This window comes from Polypterus senegalus, chromosome 12 (assembly GCF_016835505.1).
Source record: "Polypterus senegalus isolate Bchr_013 chromosome 12, ASM1683550v1, whole genome shotgun sequence".
NCBI lineage: Eukaryota > Metazoa > Chordata > Cladistia > Polypteriformes > Polypteridae > Polypterus > Polypterus senegalus.
Window position 1 is genome coordinate 70216013 of NC_053165.1, and position 21553 is coordinate 70237565.

Consider the following 21553-nt stretch of genomic DNA (forward strand, 5'->3'; position numbering starts at 1 on the left):
GCCGCCTCGTGCTTCTATTTATTACGGGCTCAGATGTGGCAATTAGCAGCTCCCGGGAATACTTACGGATGCGGACGACTCCTCACCTGTGCACTTATGCGAGGTTCGCCTGCATTTACAAATTCACACGGGAACCGCTTTCGACCACAAATACCACGCCCCCTCTCTAAGCCGCGACTGCGGCGATTGTTTATTTAAAAAGTGGCCTTTTTGACGTGAGCTGTGGACCCGCTATACCACAGAGACCCCAAAATTTCAACTCTCCAACATTCTGACCCACATCTGGCTAAAATGTTTATACTCTGCAGATTTTCCTCACTCTCTACTTTCCAAAGTCATTTTATTGGTTTCAGTGTGTGCCCTGCAAGTTAAAGATGGCCTTCTTATTATCTGCTTCTCAGTCAGCATCAAATGAACCGATAAGAGTAGAATTGTGTAATCAACTTTTTTAAAAAATCAGGCATAATTTCTTACTGACCTGTACCTATGTCACACTTTAACACTGAAGATGTGCAAACCAGGCAATCAATAGGTGTTTAGGGAAAAGCCCAGTAAACACTCAAACTGGAATAAAATCAATCAAGGGTGAGAGAGCTCCACGCAACTGAAACTAATTTCCAACACCAACTGCAGTTCATAGACCACAAAACACCAACAGAAAACACGAGTTGCAATAAACCAATGAAACTACTGAAGCTCTCTGTAATATTGGGCACACAATACCTGATCAAATTAGGGGATTACTAAGGAGGAGGTGGGAAAAGAAAGATATTGCACACAACACTCTCAAATATGCTTAATCAGATTCAGGTTAGTAGGGGGCCAAATGCCATCCCAGGGACATTTCAGACAAGACAGAATGAACGATTTTTAAAAAAACAATTCATACATATGAAACTGTTTACCTTCCCATCATTTTTATGAAATGTCATTTGAATGTTAATAGCCTTTCACTACAACTCACAAACATTTAATTGGGTACCAGGCTGCACATAAAAATCCCTGAAATTCCCAGCATTTGCTGGGTGGAAATTCCAAGTATTTGGGGATCATTGTGGACAAATAGAAAACTGACAGCATTTAAGTATGAAGCCACTGCCTGTTTACAAAAAGTTATTTCCCACTTGACAGTCTAAAAATCGAGAAGGTGCGATCTCCATTTATTTACATAAACCCATCATTCATCCAGACCAACCACTATTTATTTAAAGCCAAATAAAAAAAAAATACAGGAAATGTTCAAAATAGTACCGCATCTTTTAGGAGAACAACAAATAAAACTATTAATACTGTCTACCACAACTTGCTAGCTATTAAAAGAAAATGACAACACTGAAACGGAAAACGACATCAAAAATAAAATGTATAAAGTGCCAATCTGACAAAGGAGAAAGTCAAAGTCCAGATCATTTTGAGTGGACAACTATGGAACAAAACTAAACACGAAGACACTAAAGGGAGAACAGATCGTCTACGTGAGGATAGGACAATCCTGATCTGCAGCTCTATGTACTTTTTCTTACTCATAGGCTAATTCTTCTGGTGTATTACATGTACTTTGACGTCTACATCCTGAGCAAATGTCAATGAAGGGGTTCTGTTTTTTCTTTGCCAATAAAAATAAATCCAACACTCAGATAGTGTTAGCCTTTTGTGAAAACATCTTGAGAAAAAACAGGAATAAGTTGGCATCCAACTACCCACTACCTCAACATCTTACCAACAGCTGAAGCATCAAAATTTGGGAAAACAGCCTGCTGTGAGAAACGGAGAACAAGGCGCATATGCCTAAACTTTCTAGACAAATAAAAGAAAACTTAGATAAAATAACTTTGTGGGACTCAACACTCTGGTAATTAGTTCCATTAAAATGAGGGCTTCATCTTATATTTACTTGCTTAGAAGCAGGTTTCTTTTATCCAAAGCGACTTATATAAAAAACTGAGTAAACATCAGTCTGGGGGAGTATCTACAAACAAGTGATCACCAGAAGTGAAGAGCTCAGAACAAAACACAAGCGAGTAGCAATTCCTAAGTGACAAAATCTAATAGCAGACAGAACTTCAGTGAACAGAAGAGGTAGTCAGCATTTCGAAAGGAGGTGGGCAGCTTGCTACCTCAACCAGGAGTTACACATTTAAAGAGTCTGGACTTGAGATTTGATACCACGCACAGGTGGCATCACCAGATGCTGATCATTACCAGAATTTAACTATGTATGTTACACAAAGAGCTTTAGAAAGTAAATCACAGCAGGAACACAAAACAGCAAGAACTATAGCGGGCATCAAAGTGCAAGAAAGTACATACAGATAAGACGAGGACACCAGGTGGGAGGACTCCCCTCAGTCGCTGACCACCTCATATGTTGTCCCTATCAAGACACCCTATTAAAACAAAGGTTGGTACGTACGCCAACAAGTAGACCACTGGCATTAGCTCAACTAACAAGGATGGAAGGGGAGTACACCAAGCACAAACAGAAAGGTATCTTGGGTTCGGGGGCTTTGCTCTCCGATCTATCACTACTCGTATTTTATTCACAAATTGCCAATAGGTGCAGGACGACACAAAACAGGACACTGACCAACCAATCCAAACGTGTCATTCCAGTAACAACTGCAGAGCACATGTATAGATAACACCAGTAATTAAACAAAATCTGGATGTGGACCTCCCGCCAGCTTAAAGGGGCAGCTGCGACCAGGACAGGACACCTTTTACATTTGTGAGAGATGTTGGATGCTAAACCACAAAACCGTCACTTGAGTGCACATCACGGCCCTAAGATCAGAGCGCCCGACACGCTGGCTTTGGGATCTGCATTTATTGACATAGAAGACTATTATGCAAAATAACTTACAAAAGAGCTCAACATAATCAAAAAAAAAAACAAACAATAGACTTGGGAAACATCAATCCATCCATCATCCAACTACAGGGTCTGCTGGAGCCAATCCCAGCCAACACAGGGCACAAGGCAGGAAACAAACCCTGGGCAGGGCGCCAGCCCACCACACACTAGGGAAACAAGGGGTACAAAAGTCACCATCGCACGTGAAGAGCTCAGAACAAAACACAATACCTCAGTGACAAAAACCTACAAGCTTAGAAAGAGATTCACCAAACAAGAAAGTCTTCAAGTCAGTATTTTGAAAGGAGGCGCTCGATACACCAGCTTGGTGCAACACAGGCAGCAAGTCTGGACTGAGGTTTGATGTCATCACCAGACACCATTCATTAGCAGAACTCAGACTTCAAGAAGGAGCACAGGACCTCACAAGTGTCTCCATGCATAGAGGTGCTAACCCAATGACCACACTGTTGACAAGTGTGGAGGATGGTGGGCCTCCACAGAAGTGTCTCCAGTAAGCACACATGGAGGATTTGAACCGAATAGTGGAAGCCAGTGCAGTAATGCCAACGTATCCAACTCTACACAGAAACCCTGCGGCCACTCGACGCCCTGCGCGCCCCTCTCCCCACACCAGATGGCACTGGGCCACTTAGACATGCGTCAAGATGTCCCCACTCACCGAGTTCACCGTGAAAGCTGTTGTCGTGCGATGCTCGACTCGAAGCGATGGACTCCCCGTCACTCGGCCAAATCTGCCCGGTTTTGCGCACCCCGACGATGGTGGCCTCCGAGACGACCACGTGCTGCTTGTGGCGCTTCTGGGACTGCGGGGTTGGCGGACTGCTGCTGTCAAACGACTGCTGGGAGTTCTGGGACGGCGAGCGACTCTTGTCCCGGTACAGGCGGTATGTGGTCGGGCTGGGGGAGACGTGGCTGGACTGGCCCGAGGAGAAGTCCTCTTCGCTGGAGGTCAGGTTCTCGTTGGAGCTGCAGTCGGGCGTGTAGCCACCGCCGGCATCCTCGAAGCTCCCGGGGGAGAGCGACCTCCGCGGCCAGGTAAGATGCTTGTCTTGCTCGGCGTCCCCCATCATGCCGCCTACGTAGATGCTCGTGTAAGGCTGGTGCGGAGCCTTGTTGCCTCCATTGGCGCGGACGCCCGTGTCCTTGTGGAAGCGCGGGTTCAGCTCGGCATCCTCGTACTCGGCGTCGTAGCCGCTCTCCGTGGACTTACCGCGGTACACCTGCCGGCGGAAATCGCTTGCCGCGGGTACCACATTGCTAGACAACGACTGTAGGGACCTCTTGCGCTCCATCTGCATGGCCTGAGTGCCCAGCGTGCTGATTTTGTCCGACACCTCTCGGTCATTGACTTTCACCAGCCCCTTCTCGTGGTGGTACTCCAAGTTAACGTAAAATGGCTTGTCGCCACCGCCGCTTGGCCGCCCTTTCTCGTCCCCGGCAGAGTGCGAGTATGCCCGCTTGATCCTCTCGAAGTTGGACCGGAGTGCCGCCACGCTGGTGGACGTTTTATCTTTGGTGGACGCGTCGCAAAGACCCTCCTTGTCGGGAAGCACCCTCACGTCCCTGCGGTTGGGCACGACACCCCGGGGCTTGGCTGGCGGGGAGCCGTCCGCCTCCAGACGCCCTTCGGGGCCCTCGTGGTGCCTTTTGCACCTGTCTGCATCTCCCGGATAGTGAAGCTCCAGGGGCTCACAGCCGTCGCTCTGGGAGGACGATTTCCTCAATGGAGGTGGCCTGTTTTTAAACTTCTCCTCGCCGGGAGCTGGCTGGCACCTGCTGCTCCTATCGGGCTCCCCCTGTTCCGATTCGTGGATCTGGGACACCCGTCGAAACCCCCATCGCTGGCGGTCGTAGCTCTTTTTCTCTTTGGCCAACAGTGTCTGCAGGTAAATCATCCGGAAGCGCTCCTTGTTGACCTCCATCTCCAGCCTCCTGATAGAAGCTTTGCAGCGCTCCAGCTCCTGCTCGATGTCGCCAACCGACTTCAGCTCCATCTTGGGGGGATCCGACTCTGGAAACTGCGCTTTCCACGCCTCGACGAAGCCGACCGGCTCCACCATCTTGACGGATCAATAATTGACTGATTGACAACAACTACGGCTTCGACGGATTGCCTTCTACCCAGCCGCTAGATCCACATCCAAATGAAGCATCACCCCAGCAGACTGCGCGTTACACACCAGGCAACACTCGTTCCGAGGCATCGGCGGGGCTGGGCTTCGGGAGTAGCGGCGGCGTGCGCCAAGAGTACAGGCGAGACCCCGAGGCAGCGCGCCGCTCCGCAGCGCATTCCGCTGCAAGGTGCTGAATAGGTGGCGAGATGAACAGCACCCAGAAGAAAAGAAGCGGCAGAAAGTGACGCGCAGGCTTTACTCCTCCAAACACTCGTTCAGCAAAAGAGCGCTCTGTGTTCTCCGTGTGCCTCCTCTCCTTCCAGCGACGACATCAAAATACAGCGCTGCTTCATTTTCGCGTGCAGATGTTTCCAGCTCTATTGTACCATATTCCAAATGGAGCAGTGCAAAGAGGAGGGGGAGAGCAATCCCGTGTATACTGCCGCGGCACTCTGCGTTATCCCATGACTTGTCCCAGAACGGGTATCCGTATATGGGATTATTTAACGTTATTAATTTTTCGGTCGGCACCTACGTAGCCCGACCTCCAAATTTAATCCACTGCCTCGTTGCTCTTCTGTTGAATTCTCCCCATTTCACTCCCAAGCTTAGGAGCTGCTACTGCAGGAAAGGGCGGTGCTTGTCTGGTGATGTGATTGACAGGTGGGCAACCAAGCCCCGCCCAGCACTTCCTTTAAAGGGCAAGGTCGTACGGCGGTCAATCCTTCCGCTGCTTAATGTACGTTTAGGATCGCGGATAATGCAAGATAAGAGATCTTTCAAATACAAGAACAGTCACGGGAAAATAAAAAAGCAAAACTGATATAAACATCCGTAGTAGTAGATGGGTAATAAAAGTTAACAAACAAATGATTACCTCAAATAATAAAATGAGCGCAGATGAAAAAAGTATGAATTAAAGTACAATACCACACAATTTTCTAAACCATCTTAATCCCTAAACGGGCAGGGTCGCGGGGGGCTTGAGCCTATCATGGCAAAAATAGGGCCGCACTAATTCGGGGTGTTCATAAGAAATGTAATGATGTACTTCGTGAGGTAGAAGTATATAGTAAACAAGAATACTTGCGTCATATACTTGAAATATGTGTGTTTCAATTCAAATGATTAAAAGACTAAATATTACCTATAGATTGTAAAAGAAATTTGTCATTTTCACCCTCTCGTAAAGATCTATATGCAAGGGCATCTTAATATATGGGTACAATGGGCACTGGCCGGGGACCACAATGTTTCTGATGCCTATGTATTTTTCTTTTTTGCTATTAAAACAGGGGCCCCAGTGCACTACTTCACCCTGAGCCCTATGATACTGGTAAGATGTCCCTGCCATTGAGAGCTAGACCTCTAGTAAAGGTTAAAAAATAAGATCATATTTGTAATAATTGATTTGAAATAGTCTAACACAATACCTCACATCCATACATTTGAATTTTGTCATTTTTACCCTTCTGGGAAATAGTCTTAGAGGACAAAGTAAAGAATCAATTATCAAAAAAATATATTTGTGATTAGCAACCTCGAAATAGCCTAAAAGGACACTCCACGTGCCCATGTTAATGTTTCCCATATTTTCGGAGTTTTGTGAAGAAGAGTAGCTTTCACCCCTCGTATCCCTTAGGGGATGAACCACTGAGGTTGGCAGAAGTGTCTTGCACAACTTCAAGGCCTTCTGATAATTTTTCCTGATTTACTCTTTATCGTAAGTGTGCAACAGAAAGTGCTGAAGAAGACTGACTATCAGGTAGACAGTAGCTGAGCCAGCACAGGCTAATATGTTTTTGCTTTTAGCTCATGCCATGACTCAGTTGGCAGCATTTTGCACCTGTAGTTAACTGTACATGCTCAGTGCAGGGAGATCAGTGAAAAAAGAATGAGAGAATCCGGTCAATAAATCAGTAGTGTTGCTGACAGTTTTAGAGGTGGAAGAGAAAAGGAAAGCACAGAAACATGCTGTGCATCACAGGTGATAAAAGATATTACTTCGCATATGGTCATGTTCTTCATTCTCATTCTTGAATCTTCCTCAGCCAGGGCTGTAGCACAGAACTCTGGGCCCTATACATAAGCAATCCCTTTCTTCTTGAATACAACAGGTTTTGACCGCCCACTGGAGGAGGGCATTATGGGTTATGGTAGTGGGTTAATGCTTTGACACAATCTTCTCTTCTTTTTCTTCCCCAGCATTTTATATGACTACAAAAAAAAGAGTGGTGCTGCATTTGACCCCAGTGTGAGTGATGGACGACAGTTAGTTCCCAGCAGCATAGATTCAGCGAAAAGTCTGGCATCTTGAGTTGGCATCTACATCCTAATCAGCATCTGTTCGGTGTGTGGGTATTACAAGACATTCAGACACTGATGTCTCTGTGGCGGTAAGTAAGCTTTTGTCAACTTATGGACGATGTGCCTACAAGGGTTTTCTTTAGACAGGACTTTGTTTCCTAAACATGAAGTGCTGGTGGAAAATCATATAACCAAGTTGGTAAGTTGATAACTTGTGGAGGTATCAGTGCTTGTGGCCTTTTAAAATGCTGTAACCAAGTAAATGTGAGAATTGGACATGAGGGGTACCATGGTATCATTAACCCATATTGTATCTTTTTTGTTTTATGTAGCAAATTAGGTTGATTGTTTAACACTTCACAAAATACCTGCCTTTTAGTTCAGGAGGAAACCTGCACTATTGAAAACATTTTATCCATGTGTCTCCTCATAAAGTCCAGATTTTTTTTGGCTGAAATTTAATCTAAATGGTAATGTTTTACATTTATACTAGAGGTGCAGGGCAGTGGTGCTCAGTCTTTGGCCAACATGGCTTTCAGTTTCAATCTTTACAAATGTGTAGAGGATAAGACTATGCTGTAACAAGTTCTGGCCATGTCTGCTGGATGTTGATCCACTCCTGGATTCATTATCTATGAGACTAAACTGATAAGCATTGTTGCAAAGCAGAAAAGCAATCTTTAGTCTGAGCTAAATGAAGGTTAAATGTATAGAGACAGTCGCACTTTTTCTATGCAGCAGGTTCATGCCTTAATTCAGTCACACTTTCTTTTGATATGGCCATCCACAGTGAAGGAGGGTTTGATACTGATGTATCTGAGATTGACGTAAACGTTTAATAGAAACAGTGTGAAGGCTTTTACCATCCTGCTATTTATTTCTGTCAATGGTTCGTGCAAAATGAAACACTGAACCATGTCACACACTTGTAATACACACTTAAACAGTTGTCTCTCCTACAGCTATTGGTGATCTCCCCCAGAATAACATGCTGGCTTTCTTAGTTTGATTTTATTAAACGGGCAGTTGGTTTTCCTCCTAAAGATAGAGGTGTCTTTTTCATTCTGTCGAGGCTGCATGCAACATCTGAACTCACACAATACCCGGCATGGAGCCTTTCTTTCAGGCCATCAAAAAATGATTCTGTTTTTGTTATTTGAGAGACAAAATTGATTATGGTTCTTTTGTTTTTTTTCCAGTTGGTGCACAGGCAGAAGAAGTGACGTACTCATTGTCACACAGTCAGTAGCAGGATGTGAACACACAACCTCAAAGTCTTAACCACTACGCCACACTGCTTTCATGTGGAACCTTGTCTCTTATTCCCTTGATCCAGCGTCATACAGAACATCTATTAATCTATATTAAAGTTTCACCGGGTATTAGCAGTAAAAAATGTCAGTTACAGACCAATGCAGAGCACCATCTATTACAATATCAGAAATCTAATATAGTATAGAAGAAAGGGGCCTTAGCTACCTCGAAAGCTTGCATTTATAATCTTAGTTAGCCAATAAAAGGTGTCATTTCACCCTACTTTCTTCTGTATCAATCTATGGATAACACGGTACAACACTCTACTGCTAAGTGTAGAAGAAACATAAAAATAAAAGTTCCTACTTTATCTACAAAAATGGTTAACACAATTTGAAGACATCAGAGTTGACTTTTTGGGAGGTAACATAAAGAGCAATGTGGTTTCACGATAGATAGATAGATAGATAGATAGATAGATAGATAGATAGATAGATAGATAGGAAAGGCACTATGTAATAGATAGATAGATATTAATTTTAGTGTAGTAGGCAGGATAACAGAAAAATATGAAAGGCACTACAAGATAGATAAATAGATAGAACTTTATTTGTCCCTGGGGGAAATCTGTTTTTTTTTTTTTTACAGAAGCTCTTAATAAATATAAATTAATAAATAAATATACACAAAAACTATGGTTTAAACACATGCCCAAATGACTAAAAAGGAGTATTTAAAAAGAAAGAATAACTTCTCACTTGGCAGTCCCAGTCCTAGTGAGGCACTATACAGGTGTCTTGCCTTTTGGTATAAAGGAGCTCCAGTTTCTTGACACACTTTTGCTGAATAATTCATTGGCTGAAAGTTCTCAGAGTTAGTGTGTCAGGAAGAGGAAGTGATGCCCCCACAGGGTCCAGAGTGAGTCCCATGACTGAGTCTACCCTTTTAATTAACTTGTTGATTTGGTGGGCCTCACTTGAAGTGATGTTACCAGCCCAGCACACCATACTGACCAACCATCATAGAGTTGTAGAAGATGTGAAGGATGTCACTTTCCATATTAAAGGAACGCAGTCTCCTAAGGAAAAATAGCCTGCCCTGCTCTTTCTTCTCCATTTCCTGTGTTCTGAGACCAGTCCAGCCTGTCATTGATGTGGACAGTCAAGTACTTGTAGGATTGCACCACCCCTGCTTCCATTCCCTGATCGAGCATAGAGGCTCTTTGGTGTTGTGAAAGTTATTTGGTTTTGCTGATGTTAAGATGCCTACTATTCTCTTTGCACCTGGAATCAACCTTCTCCACCTGACTCCTCTCCTCTGTCCCCTTTATCAATACACCCCATAAATGCAGAATCATCTGACAATTTCTGCAAGTGACACAACCTTCTGTTATATTTATAGTCTGAGGTGTACAGAGTGAAGAGAAAAGGAGACAGGACTGTTCCTTGTGGTGTCTTTATTTTTAGTTGTTTACTGCATGTGGAGTTGAAGACCTACCAAAATGACATTTAGAACAATTTGCAAGTGTTCTTTTAAAACTCAAAGTTAGCTTATTTACAAAACCCTTTGTTCTATTTAAATATGCCTTCGAGTTCTAATTAGTTTATTAAACTGCCCCTCTCAAAATTCATTCCTGAAGGCTGTCAAAGATGCAGATTTTTGCTCAAATTGCTCTATTAGTTGGAAATCAGTTCTTCCTGTTCATGGTTCACGTTGTTAAGGCAGCTTGTTTCTGCTCTCAGCCTGCCGTGTTAGAAATCCCCCCGTATAGTTTAGTTTTCCTCAAAAACACAACCTGTGAACAAAGAGCATATTCCTATGCCTCAATCGCTGAAATGTTACACAATTTCTTTTCAAGTGTTTAAAGAGCGAGGCAGTAAGAGATGACAAACTCATGTTCCAATTGTGCAAAAGTTAAGTGTTAACTGTTTAGGTGGTTACCTGGCTATTTGCACCTCCATGTTAATTAGCTTAAAAATGGGAAGCAATTGAGAACCTGAAACCTTAATGGCCAGGTAAATGAAAATGAAGCTGAAATAAAAAGAATTTATGGACAGGCTAGAGCCCACTGTACTGAAACTTGCTATATGACTGCAATCAGCCAATTTCTGAAGTGTACGGAGAACTTAAACCCATAAAACATGAAATTTGATACCAGGCAAAGATTGGAAATAAGCTGTAGATGACAGATGCGGGGAACTGGGAGAATTCAGCTCTACGGTAGGTAAACAGTAAGTAAAAAGAAAACATGCAGCTCGTGCCAGCCTCCTGGGGTCAAGTAGAAAACCCCTGCTTAAAGCAGTTTACTTTTCTTGACATCATCTACCATATTTTTAAGTGTAGCACTTCATGAAGAACTCAAGCCTTAATTTAAAAATGCTGATGATACTGGACCTGTCCTTGGGGATAACAAAGCTTTAGCTAAGACGTTGGCAGTACAGGGTGGTCCAGATCTAATTATGCAGATCCAGATCGTCTGGATGACTTTGATTTATGCGGGGACAATTCCAGTTCGATGCGAAGACGAGGGCTGTCTTAAAGTATGGGCACTGGCCGAGGGTCCCAGGAGCATAGGGGTCCATGGTGTTTCTGATGTCTATGTTTGTTTCTGTTTTGCTGTCAATTACTTTGCCTAGGGGCCTATGATACTGTTGAGATGGCCCTGAGTCTTTCCACTTTAAATGCCTAAGAAGAATCAGCTTGCAATTCCTAATGTTTTCTTTAGCTATCTTTGTCACAAATGTTTGTATAAATAATAATAAAAAAAACTACTGGCACTTGTCACTCACTGTCTGTTTATTTCCTTCCCTTGTAGTCTGGTAAGTATTCATTAGAAATCTTTATTTAAAGTCAGTAACTAAGTGGCCATATTGCAGCTTTGGATTATTGTTGTATGATTTGCTAGTAAAGGCTAATTCTGGATTATTTGTGTTCTCATTCTCCTTGACCCTATGCTACAGTCATTAGTCTTATTTTATATCTCAATGTATAACCAACACATTTCCTTTTCAAACCACAGTGGTGTAGTGTCATTCAGAGTTTTATCACTTCAAAGTGTGATTCTACATTCTTCAAGAACAGTCAAGATGCTGCATTAAGTTGAGCCTTTGTCCTTTCTAGACACGAGCATCCACTTCTCAAATACACTGAAGTGAGGTTAGGTAGCTGACGAACAGCACGTTATAATAATGACAAAGGTGTAAAGCCACTTCTCCGCCTTTTGTAAGGTGCAAAAGGCTGTGTATAAAGATTTGAATCTCAGAGACTTCCTTTACAGTGCCTAGGTGTCTGGCATTGGAGGCTCAATAAGAGCGGAAAGATTTAGGTCAGCTGTTGACCAGGACCGATGAGCAGAATGTCAGATTTAACATATTTTTAGTTTAATGAGATAATAACATGGCTACATGTTTGTATCTGAAATAGCTACAGATTAGAGACCATTCATTACATAATGTTCTCAAAACCACTGAAGTCAAGACCGTTCTATCTGTTTTCTCAGCCTGCTTAGTTCTGTATTTTGCTTTGTAGTTTGTACTATTACTATTGTATTATTGTACAGTACTTCTTTTTCTTTTGGCTGCTCCCTTTAGGGGTTGCCGCAGCTGATCATCCAAAATTGTTTTCTGCATATTTATTTGTCAAAATTTTACACCAGATGCCCTTCCTGACATAACCCTCCCCATTTATCTATTGTATTATATTCCTGAGGTGGCCATGATAAATTTGCCATCTAGCTCTGTGAAGTGTGTTGCATTTGCCCCACTTTTTGACACCCAATGTATGCCCAACCTACCCGGAGGGGTGGGGGTATCTCTCTCAATTGTCTTTCCCAACATTTCTTCTATTTTTTTTTTTTCCCTACAAGAGTATTGTTTGGGAATTTTTTCTTGTCTTCTTAGGGAGTCAAAGCTGGGGGGCTGTCAAAAAAACAAGGCCCGTTAAAGCCTGTTGAGACACCCCTGGTGAGATTTTGGGCTATACAAGAAATAAATTGTTGTTGCTGTTGCTTATTCAATCCTAGGATCATAATGAGCTGGCAGTATTAGGTGCAAATCAGAAACCAACCCTGGATGAGGTGCCAAATCAGCACAGGGCACATACAGTCACTCATCCAGAAAACACCAGATTAGAGTGCGCAGTCCACCTAACATGCACATGTTTGGATTGTGAACAAAGCTGGAGGACCCTCTAGGCCAGTGGTGCCCAAACTTAGTCCTGTGGACCCTTAGGGCTGCATGTTTTTGTTCCAACCAACTTGTAGCCTAATTAAGTGACCTGTTATTTATCAATTTCTATGTTTTGGGGTCAAAGAAGAAATTACAAGTGTGGTTTTTTTTTTACTTTTAATTTACGTTTATCCTGACTTCTATTCTGCCTTTCCATTATTGACTAATTTGTGGGTCTGATGCTGAAGCAGTTGTAGCATTTCATCATTCAGTGTCGTTCCACAGGTGTCTGCTTTGCTTGTTTTTAAATGTCACTATTAGGACACAACGAATTGAGCAGACTACACAGAATAAAGGAAAAATAAGAGGAAAAGCAACAAAGAAGAGTTAAGCATTTAAAGTTATAGCAAAAAATAGAAATATTTCTAAATTTCTTATAATGTAAAAGTCATACTGTTGTGCTTTTCTGAATGCAGAATAAAAGAAGAGAAAAAAAATGACCAGCTAAGTAAATTATATCAGTTACAGTCATAGAAAAAAGTTTGGGAACCCCTCTTAATTCTTTGGATTTTTGTTTTTCATTGGCTGAGCTTTCCTTTTAATATCTGACATGCCTTATAGAAACATTAGGATTTCAGCAGTGACATGAAGTTTATTGGATTTGCAGAAAATATGAATATGCATCATAACAAAATTAGACAGGTGCATACATGTGGGCACCCCGACAGAGATGTGACATCAATACTTAGTGGAGCCTCCTTTTGCTCCTTTGAGCCTCTAGACGCTGTCCTCCTATAGCCGGTGATGAGTGTCTAGATTCTGGATGGAGGTATTGTTGACCATTCTTCATACCAAATCTCTCCAGTTCATTTTAATTTGATGGACAGCCTGCTTCAAATCATCCCGTAGATTTTCGATGATATTCAAGTCAGGTGACTGTGACGGCTATTCCAGAACATTGTACTTCTCCCTCTGCATGAATGCCTTTGTAGATTTTCAACTGTGTTTTGGGTCATTGTCTTGTTGGAATATCCAACACCTGTGTAACTTCAACTTTGTGACTGATGATTGAACATTATCCTGAAGAATTTGTTGATATTGGTTTGAATTCATCTGACCCTCGACTTTAACAAGGGCCCCAGTCCCTGAACTAGCCACACAACCCTACAGCATGATGGGACCTCCACAAAATTTGACAGCAGGTAGCAGATGTTTGTCTTGGAATGCGGTGTTTTTCTTCCACCATGCAAAGCGCTTTTTGTTCTGACCAAATAACTCCATTTGTGTCTCATCAGTCCAAAGCACTTTGTTCCAAAATGAATCTGGCTTGTCTAAATGAGCATTTGATACAACAAGCAACTCTGTTTGTGGCGTGAGTGCAGAAAGGGCTTCTTTCTCATCACCCTGCCATACAGATGTTCTTTGTGCAAATTGTGCTGAATTGTAGAACGATGTCCAGATACACCATCTGCAGTGAGATGTTCTTGCAGGTCTTTGGAGGTGATCTGTGGGTTGTTTGTACCCATTCTCACAATCCTGCTCATATGCTGCTCCTGTATTTTTCTTGGCCTGCCAGACCTGCTGGTTTAACATCAACTGTGCCTGTGGCCTTCCATTTCCTGATTCCATTCCTTACAGTTGAAACTGACAGTTTAAACCTCTGAGATGGCTTTTTGTAGCCTTCCCCTAAACCATGAGACTCAACAATCTTTGTTTTCAGATCTTTGGAGAGTTGCTTTGAGGATCCCATGCCGTCTGTCACTCTTCAGAGGAGAGTCAAAGGGAAGGAAGCTCAACTTGCAATTGACCACCTTAAATACCTTTTACCACTCATGATTGGACACTCCTGTCTATGAAGTTCAAGGCTTATCGAGCAAATCAAACCAAGTAATCAGCATTGAGCAGTGACAGGCATTCAAATCAGCACAATGACAAGGGGACCCACATTTGTGCACAGCCAGTTTTTCATATTTGATTTAATTACATACAACTAAATACTGCTTCACTAAAAATCTTTGCTCAGAAAACACCGCAGTACTCAGATGTTCCTAGGAAATGAAAGACATACCACTGTTATCTTTTTTGTTGAAAGGAGAGTCAATTATGCAGGCTGAGACGGGTTCCCAAACTTTTTCATATGACTGTATTATCACTTATTGCGAATCTGGTTGGAAGAAAAACCTGCAGCCACAGGAAGTCCCAAGGACTGAATCTGGGAACCACTGCTCTAGGCAGACATTGTCCAGGTTGTCCAGGTTGAGGTTAAGGCTTAGGTTGTTGTAACTAGATGAGGCAGAAGCATTAATTTCTCTATCACCCATAAAGAAGATCCCAGATGAATAAGTGATTTAAAAAAAAAAAATGTAATATTCATAAAAAGTAAAATTTGAACTTGGATTTTAAAGAAGGCAGCAGCCTAGAGGTAGCATCTGAATGCATTGCTAATGGTATGAGTTTTCTCATGTGAACCTTCTAGAAGTTCCTGCTAAGAAACTGTCATTTTAGAAGCTGCTGATAAGATTAATATGCAAAAGCTTTACAATCCCAGACCTGTTTACTCCAATTCATGGTTGTGGAGGGCCAGCAACTTCATTTAGGGGTCACCACAGCAGATCATCTGTCTCCATCTCTCCATGTCTTCTACATCATTTCCTGCCACACTGACTGCCCTCATGTCCTCTCCCAGCACATCCATAAACCTCCTCTTTGGCCTTCCTCTTTTTTTCTTGCCTGGCGTTTTCCTGATGTGCCCCTCATCTCTCTTCTCAATATAGCCTCTCTGATTTGGTCACCAAACTGTCATTACCTGTGCTGTCCCTCTCAGGGGTCCTCAATCACAGTCCTGCAGGGCCGCAGTGGCTGCAGGTTTTTGTTTTAACCTGGTATGCTTAATTAGAAAGCAATCCTTTCCAATAATTTAATTTCCTGGCTTGTTACTGCTTTAACTCATATTAATTACCATATCCTCGATTTTCTTCCCTTTTCTAAGGATCTCATCCAAATGATTTCAAGGCTAAAATGGAGGAGTAATTCTCAGTCCTTCACTTTTTTCACTTCACTTTCCTTCCAAGTATTTAATTAAATCCTGATAATTAAATGTGATAAATACACACGGAGGTGTAAATGGCAACAAGCTAAAATGGAGAACTGCTGCTCTCTTTTGTCATTTGCATGTTATTGCTAATTAGGAGCAATTAAGATTAAAATAAGCAATAAGGGTTCAAAATCTTAACAAAGGGGTGGCACGGTGGCGCAGTTGGTAGCGCTGCTGCCTCGCAGTAAGGAGACCCGGATTTGCATGTCCTCCCCGTGTCCACAGTCCAAAGACATGTAGGTTAGCTGTATTGGCAATTCTACATTGTCCCGTGTTTGTGTGCCCTGCTGTGTGCTGGCGCCCTGCCCGGGTTTGTCCCTGTCTTGCTCCCTGTGTTGGCTGAGATTGGTTCCAGTAGACCACCGTGACCCTGTAGTTAGGATATAGCAGGTTGGGAAATGACGGACTGACTGACTTACATACCTGGGGTGATTGGACAGTACAGGTGATGCATTTCAGCATTTAAGAAATAAGTTTGGTCTCGAGAAAAGTGAAGCCAATATTAAGGAAAGTGTTTTTGTTGGCCCTGAAATCCATTAACTGCTGCTCTCTTTTGTCATTTGCATGTTATTGCTAATTAGGAGTAATTAAGACTAAAATAAGCAATAAAGGTTCAAAATCTTAACAAGCGAGGCAACTAAAGTGAAGCATCAAGTGTTACTTGTACAATAAGGGCCTCTTATTAATCAATTGGGTTAGCCACAGTGGCCCTCCAGGACCGTGATTGAGGACCCGTGCTCTAATATACTCATTTCTAAAGAGTCTACGCCAGCAACACTTAACCTAAAGGCAGAGAACAGACACAATGGCCACTAAAGGGGTCACCCGCACACACCCATACTCACACCGCACTAGTTTAGAGTCACCACTTGGAAGGAAAACTGAGACAGAAACGGGTGGAAGGTATAAACTGCACACAGATGGCAACAACAGATGGGCTTTGCACCCAGAACGGTGGATCTGCAAAGCAGCCGCTGCACTACCCTGCCACCATGAGAATAAAATATCGTGTTGTAGATATGAACACAACTAAATCATAAATCAGTACTGTCAAAACAAAGTGCAATGAGAACGGCATTTTGTTTTTCTGTGATTTGGAATGGACTTGGAAAAAAGAGATGCAAAGTGTTAAATATCATCAGAGCGAACAGAAGGCATCTGCCGGTTAATCTGCCACCCTGCTCTGAGAATGATTCTTATGAATAAAGCACTCGAGTGCAGCAAATTAATATACAGGCTATTTAACTGTGTTGCACAAAGCTTTTTGGAAGAGTGAATAAATCAGTGTGCGAGCACAGGATTAAATCGAGTTCACAAAAAAAAAAAAAATACATAAATAAAATAAATAGAGCGAGCACATGGCAGGCTGAAATCGCAGAGTGAAAAGAAAGCATGCGACTGCAACAGCATTACACAACCGCTGGGCTAAACGTGCAGCAGAGATGGCATAAAGGGGAGTGTGCAAAGTGGACACAGCTGCTCTGAAGGAGTGCGTGGCGGTGAGAAGCTGCCAGGGCAAACATGTACACTCCTTTAGGCAACGGGTACATTCATTTAGTTCTACAAAATGTTTAAAATAAGAGTTCACTTTGCTAAAATAAATTAGGCTTCTCCAGAACCAACCTTTGTGCAACCATGAGCAAGTAACTTAAATCATCAGTGTGCCAACTGTTAGAAAGCAACGAAAAAAATAATAATGACAATTTTAACAGAACATTCTCGATGTTGGGCGGCACGGTGGCGCAGTGGTAGCGCTGCTGCCTCGCAGTTAGGAGACCTGCAGGTTTGCTTCCCGGGTCCTCCCTGCGTGGAGTTTGCATGTTCTCCCCGTGTCTGTGTAGTTTCCTCCCACAGTCCAAAGACATGCAGGTTAGGTGGATTGGCGATTCTAAATTGTCCATAGTGTGTGCTTGGTGTGTGTGTGCCCTGCGGTTGGCTGGCACTCTGCCCAGGGTTTGTTTCCTGTGTTGGCTGGGATTGGCTCCAGCAGACCCCCATGACCCTGTAGTTAGGATATAGCGGGCTGGATAATGGATGGATGAATTCTCAATGTTATGCCAAGGTGGCAGGTTAGAAAAGAAGAGCCAGATCTTGACAGAGCTCTCTTATCACAAACATTCCCACACTTTCCTTAATTGATCTAACACAAGGGAGACTATATAGAATTCACTCAGATAATGGGATTTGGACCAAGGATGCTGGATCTTTGAAACTGACACAACTGAGCTATTCTTCAGTAAAGACAACTGCCATGCCATTTTTATGCCTATTTGTATTACGGCCACTGCTAGACGCTCAGATATAATTTTCGATGACAGGCCTAGTTTTGCCATCTCTGATATCACGTCTAAGTTCTGTTCCAACGTCATGATGATGGTCCGGTCTACACACCAGTTGCCAGTGTTTGCTGCATGTGGCGCATTACCTGACCAGGTTGTTGACCTACAAAAACGTCCGGTTCAGACAAAATAAATAAAAGGGCGTTTTCTCGTTCTCGTTTCTTGCATTTTTCTTTTCTGATGTGCGAAAGAACAAAAGGAAAAAAGTAATTGTTTTGCGTTTTTCATTTCTCCGTTTTAAGTTGAGAATCAAATAAGTGTCTGTTTTTCTTTTTTAAACGATATTTTCTGAAACGAAATTTCAAATACCAAAAAGTACACGGACCAGGTCCCACTGTATGGCACAATATCAGGCAAACTCAGTCCACTATACTGAAAAAAAGAGGCGAATGAACATCCCGTTTGATTCCATCGCCCTCTGGTGGACACAGGTGGAATTTTAATTGACCTAGTCACAACTCGTGTTATTTCAACAGTGTAGCTGCGGCTTTTGCAGGTTCCCAAAATAGAGCAGCTACTGGTTTGGCAAGGTAGGATCCAGCATGAGTCAAACGAAATCCCACATTCCAATAAAGTTTGTTTTAAAAAAAAAAGTTTAGTGAAAATGTAACAAAGAACAAATCCCAAAAATTAAAAAAAAAAAACACATTACACATGCAGAATGAAAGGAGCAAAAAAGTTTTTTTCTCTTTATCTCATTACAGTCTTAGCTTCCTCATGTTAAAGTTCAGATACTTAAAAGTTGTATTACTTTTCTATGACAAACTTACACAGGCCTCACTTTGGTATGTAATACGTTCAGTACATGTGCTTGGTGTGGGTGTGCTTGTGCCCTGCAGTGGTTTGGCGCCCTGCCCGGGGTTTTTTTCCTGCCTTGTGCCCTGTACTGGCTGGGATTGGCTCCGGCAGACCCCCGTGACCCTGTGTTAGGATATAGTGGGCTGGATAATGACTGACTTTCTTACAAAATAAATGTTATCTTTACTAGCTTAGCTCTGTGTGATAACTGCAGTTAGGCAATCAAGATACTTTATTTTCATGCAAATCTGCGTTTTCAAAAATGAACACTATCAAGACGCAGGAGAGGAGCAGACTGTCAGACTGGTCTTTGGAGGACTGTTTGTGAATAAGCCTAACAAGTGTGAAGCCTGGTGTTAAGATGGTGACAGAGGGGACGTGTGATTGGAAATGTGAGTATTTTAGCCTCAAGATTTTATTAATAGGGCTCATTGTTAAATTACGGTGGTTATCTGTTGTAAAAGGAGCTGCATCTAACCATTCTGTTCACTTTCATGGAGGCAACATTTCTGGAAACTAATAAATGTCTGTTCCATTCATTCATGTCCATTTTCTGTTGTCACACAAGATGGAATTTGCCATGTTCTTTTGTTTTTTATTTGATACTGGGGGGGGGTTCGCCCCCTGCACACTTCGCTCGCCAACCCCTTCACCCTGTGCTACATGCCAGCCACTTCATGTCTCTGCCACTCACGTTGTGAAGAGGGGGCTGAACGCACCCCAAGGAGACGCTCCTCCGAAACCCCCTCTTAAACGGTGACACAATGGCAAACAAATACAGTTTTTTTTTACCTCCTCTTTGCTCGATCAGCTGCTGGCTCGCTGCTGCTGCCATGCCATGTGATCTGCACGATCATTTAAAAGCCTGTACAGCAGCTGTCCTACTCTTTGTCTTTTATTTCCGTGGTTAAATCTCTTGGCACAAATTCTTGTCTCGCGGGACGTGAGTTCTTGATATTTTTTAGTTTATAATTTAAAAACGGAATAGGAATCTGAAAATCTAACAACATCACATTAAAGTTCGATAAATTCTGAAAAGAATGATACCAAACGTATATATGTAGGTTTTAAAGTAAGGCGATTTAAAGCGTGACAGAAAAGTCACACAAAATCGTGGCACTTTTAGGCTTAGGATTTTATATATAGAGAGAAAGTAGATTAATTAAACCAAATTTCTTTTCTCCTTTGACTGCAGTTTTGTTTGTTATAGTGCATATGGAAAAAAGAAATTGTTCAATAAAATAATGCTAAATAAATAAAACAAAATGTTAAATGAGACTTATGCGGGACAGCACGGTGGCGCAGTGGGCAGCGCTGCTGCCTCGCAGTAAGGAGATTGTGTGTTCGTTTCCCTGGTTCTCCCTGCATGGAGTTTGCATGTTCTCCCTTTGTCTGCGTTGGTTTCAAAGACATGAAGGTTAGGTGCATTGGCGATCCTAAATTGCCCCTAGTGTGTGTGTGCCCTGCATGGGGTTTGTTTCCTGTGTTGGCTCCAGCAGACCCCCGTGACCCTGTGGTTAGGATATAGCGGGCTGGATAATGGATGGATGGATGGATTCTCAATGTTATGCCAAGGTGGCAGGTTAGAAAAGAGGAGACAGATCTTGACAGAAATCTCTTATCACAAACATTCCCACACTCTCCTTAATTGATGTAACACAAGGGAGACTATATAGAATGCACTCAGATAATGCGATTTGGACCAAGGTTCTGACTGCAGCAGACTCCTGTGACCCTGTGTTAGGATATAGCGGGTTGGATAATGGATGGATGGATGGACTTATGAGTTTGTCCCAATTCTTACACAAAAATGTGGTGCAAGCTGTTGAATTCAATATGCTAACAGATTTATAACTCTTTAGAAGCTGCAGTGGAATGCGCCTATTTTTGGTGTGTAAACCTTATATTAGTAGGCTATATCTCACTTACTTTGGAATACCTTCAGTATTCTAAATAACATAATTAATGAATTAATATTTTGAGGGCCAGATGGGAGGCTTTGGCGGGCCAGAAGTAGCCCACAGGCCGCCAGTTGACGATACCCGGTTTAAGTAGTGACTCCAGGGTGGGTGTGTGTGGCAGTGGTACCCCATCCAGGGCTGGTTTCTGAACTGCCACCTTAAACTGGATTAATCAGGTTTGAGAATGTTAGGTGCTGTTAAAAGCAGTGAGGTGCAAGCTTTACCCACTGATTGTTTGTTTATGTAACTAGTGCTTTTTCCCAAGTGGACATAGTACTAGGGTGTTGTACCGTGTTAGCCGTTATGAATGTAGAGAAAAGCCAAGCAAAATGACCCCTTTTACTGGCTAACTAGAAAGATTACAATATGCAAGCTTTCGAGGCAACTCAGGCCCCTTCTTCAGGCAAGATGTAATCCATCTGGTTGATGGATTTAAAGGATGACATCTTGCCTGAAGAAGGGGCCCGAGTTGCCTCGAAACCAAGTGGACATACAAAGAAATGATAATATCTTAATTGTTTCTCTATTTTCCTTACTGGAACGCTGAGAGATTAAGTGACTTGATAACAGTGAATCAACAGTGAGGCAGAAGCCATCAGATTTGACTACACGCACACCGTGTCATTCTTGCTTTGACTTCAT

General features: G+C 42.6%; 1 protein-coding gene and 1 long non-coding RNA gene across 2 annotated transcripts in view; one reads left to right on the forward strand and one right to left on the reverse strand.

Moving 5' to 3' along the window:
- Window positions 1-5956, reverse strand: part of LOC120540944 (breakpoint cluster region protein-like) — a 184027-nt gene extending 178071 nt beyond the window's left edge. The window contains exon 1 of the mRNA XM_039772144.1: window positions 3537-5956. Within this exon, the coding sequence (XP_039628078.1) occupies window positions 3537-4938 (1402 nt within the window). The 5' untranslated portion in view covers window positions 4939-5956. The remainder of the gene's footprint in view (window positions 1-3536) is intronic.
- On the forward strand, window positions 4678-8856 carry LOC120540945. Its single transcript, XR_005635902.1, has 3 exons — window positions 4678-4764; window positions 7198-7388; window positions 8499-8856. It is a non-coding gene; the product is annotated as an uncharacterized LOC120540945 (long non-coding RNA).
- The last annotated feature ends 12697 nt before the right edge of the window (window positions 8857-21553 follow it).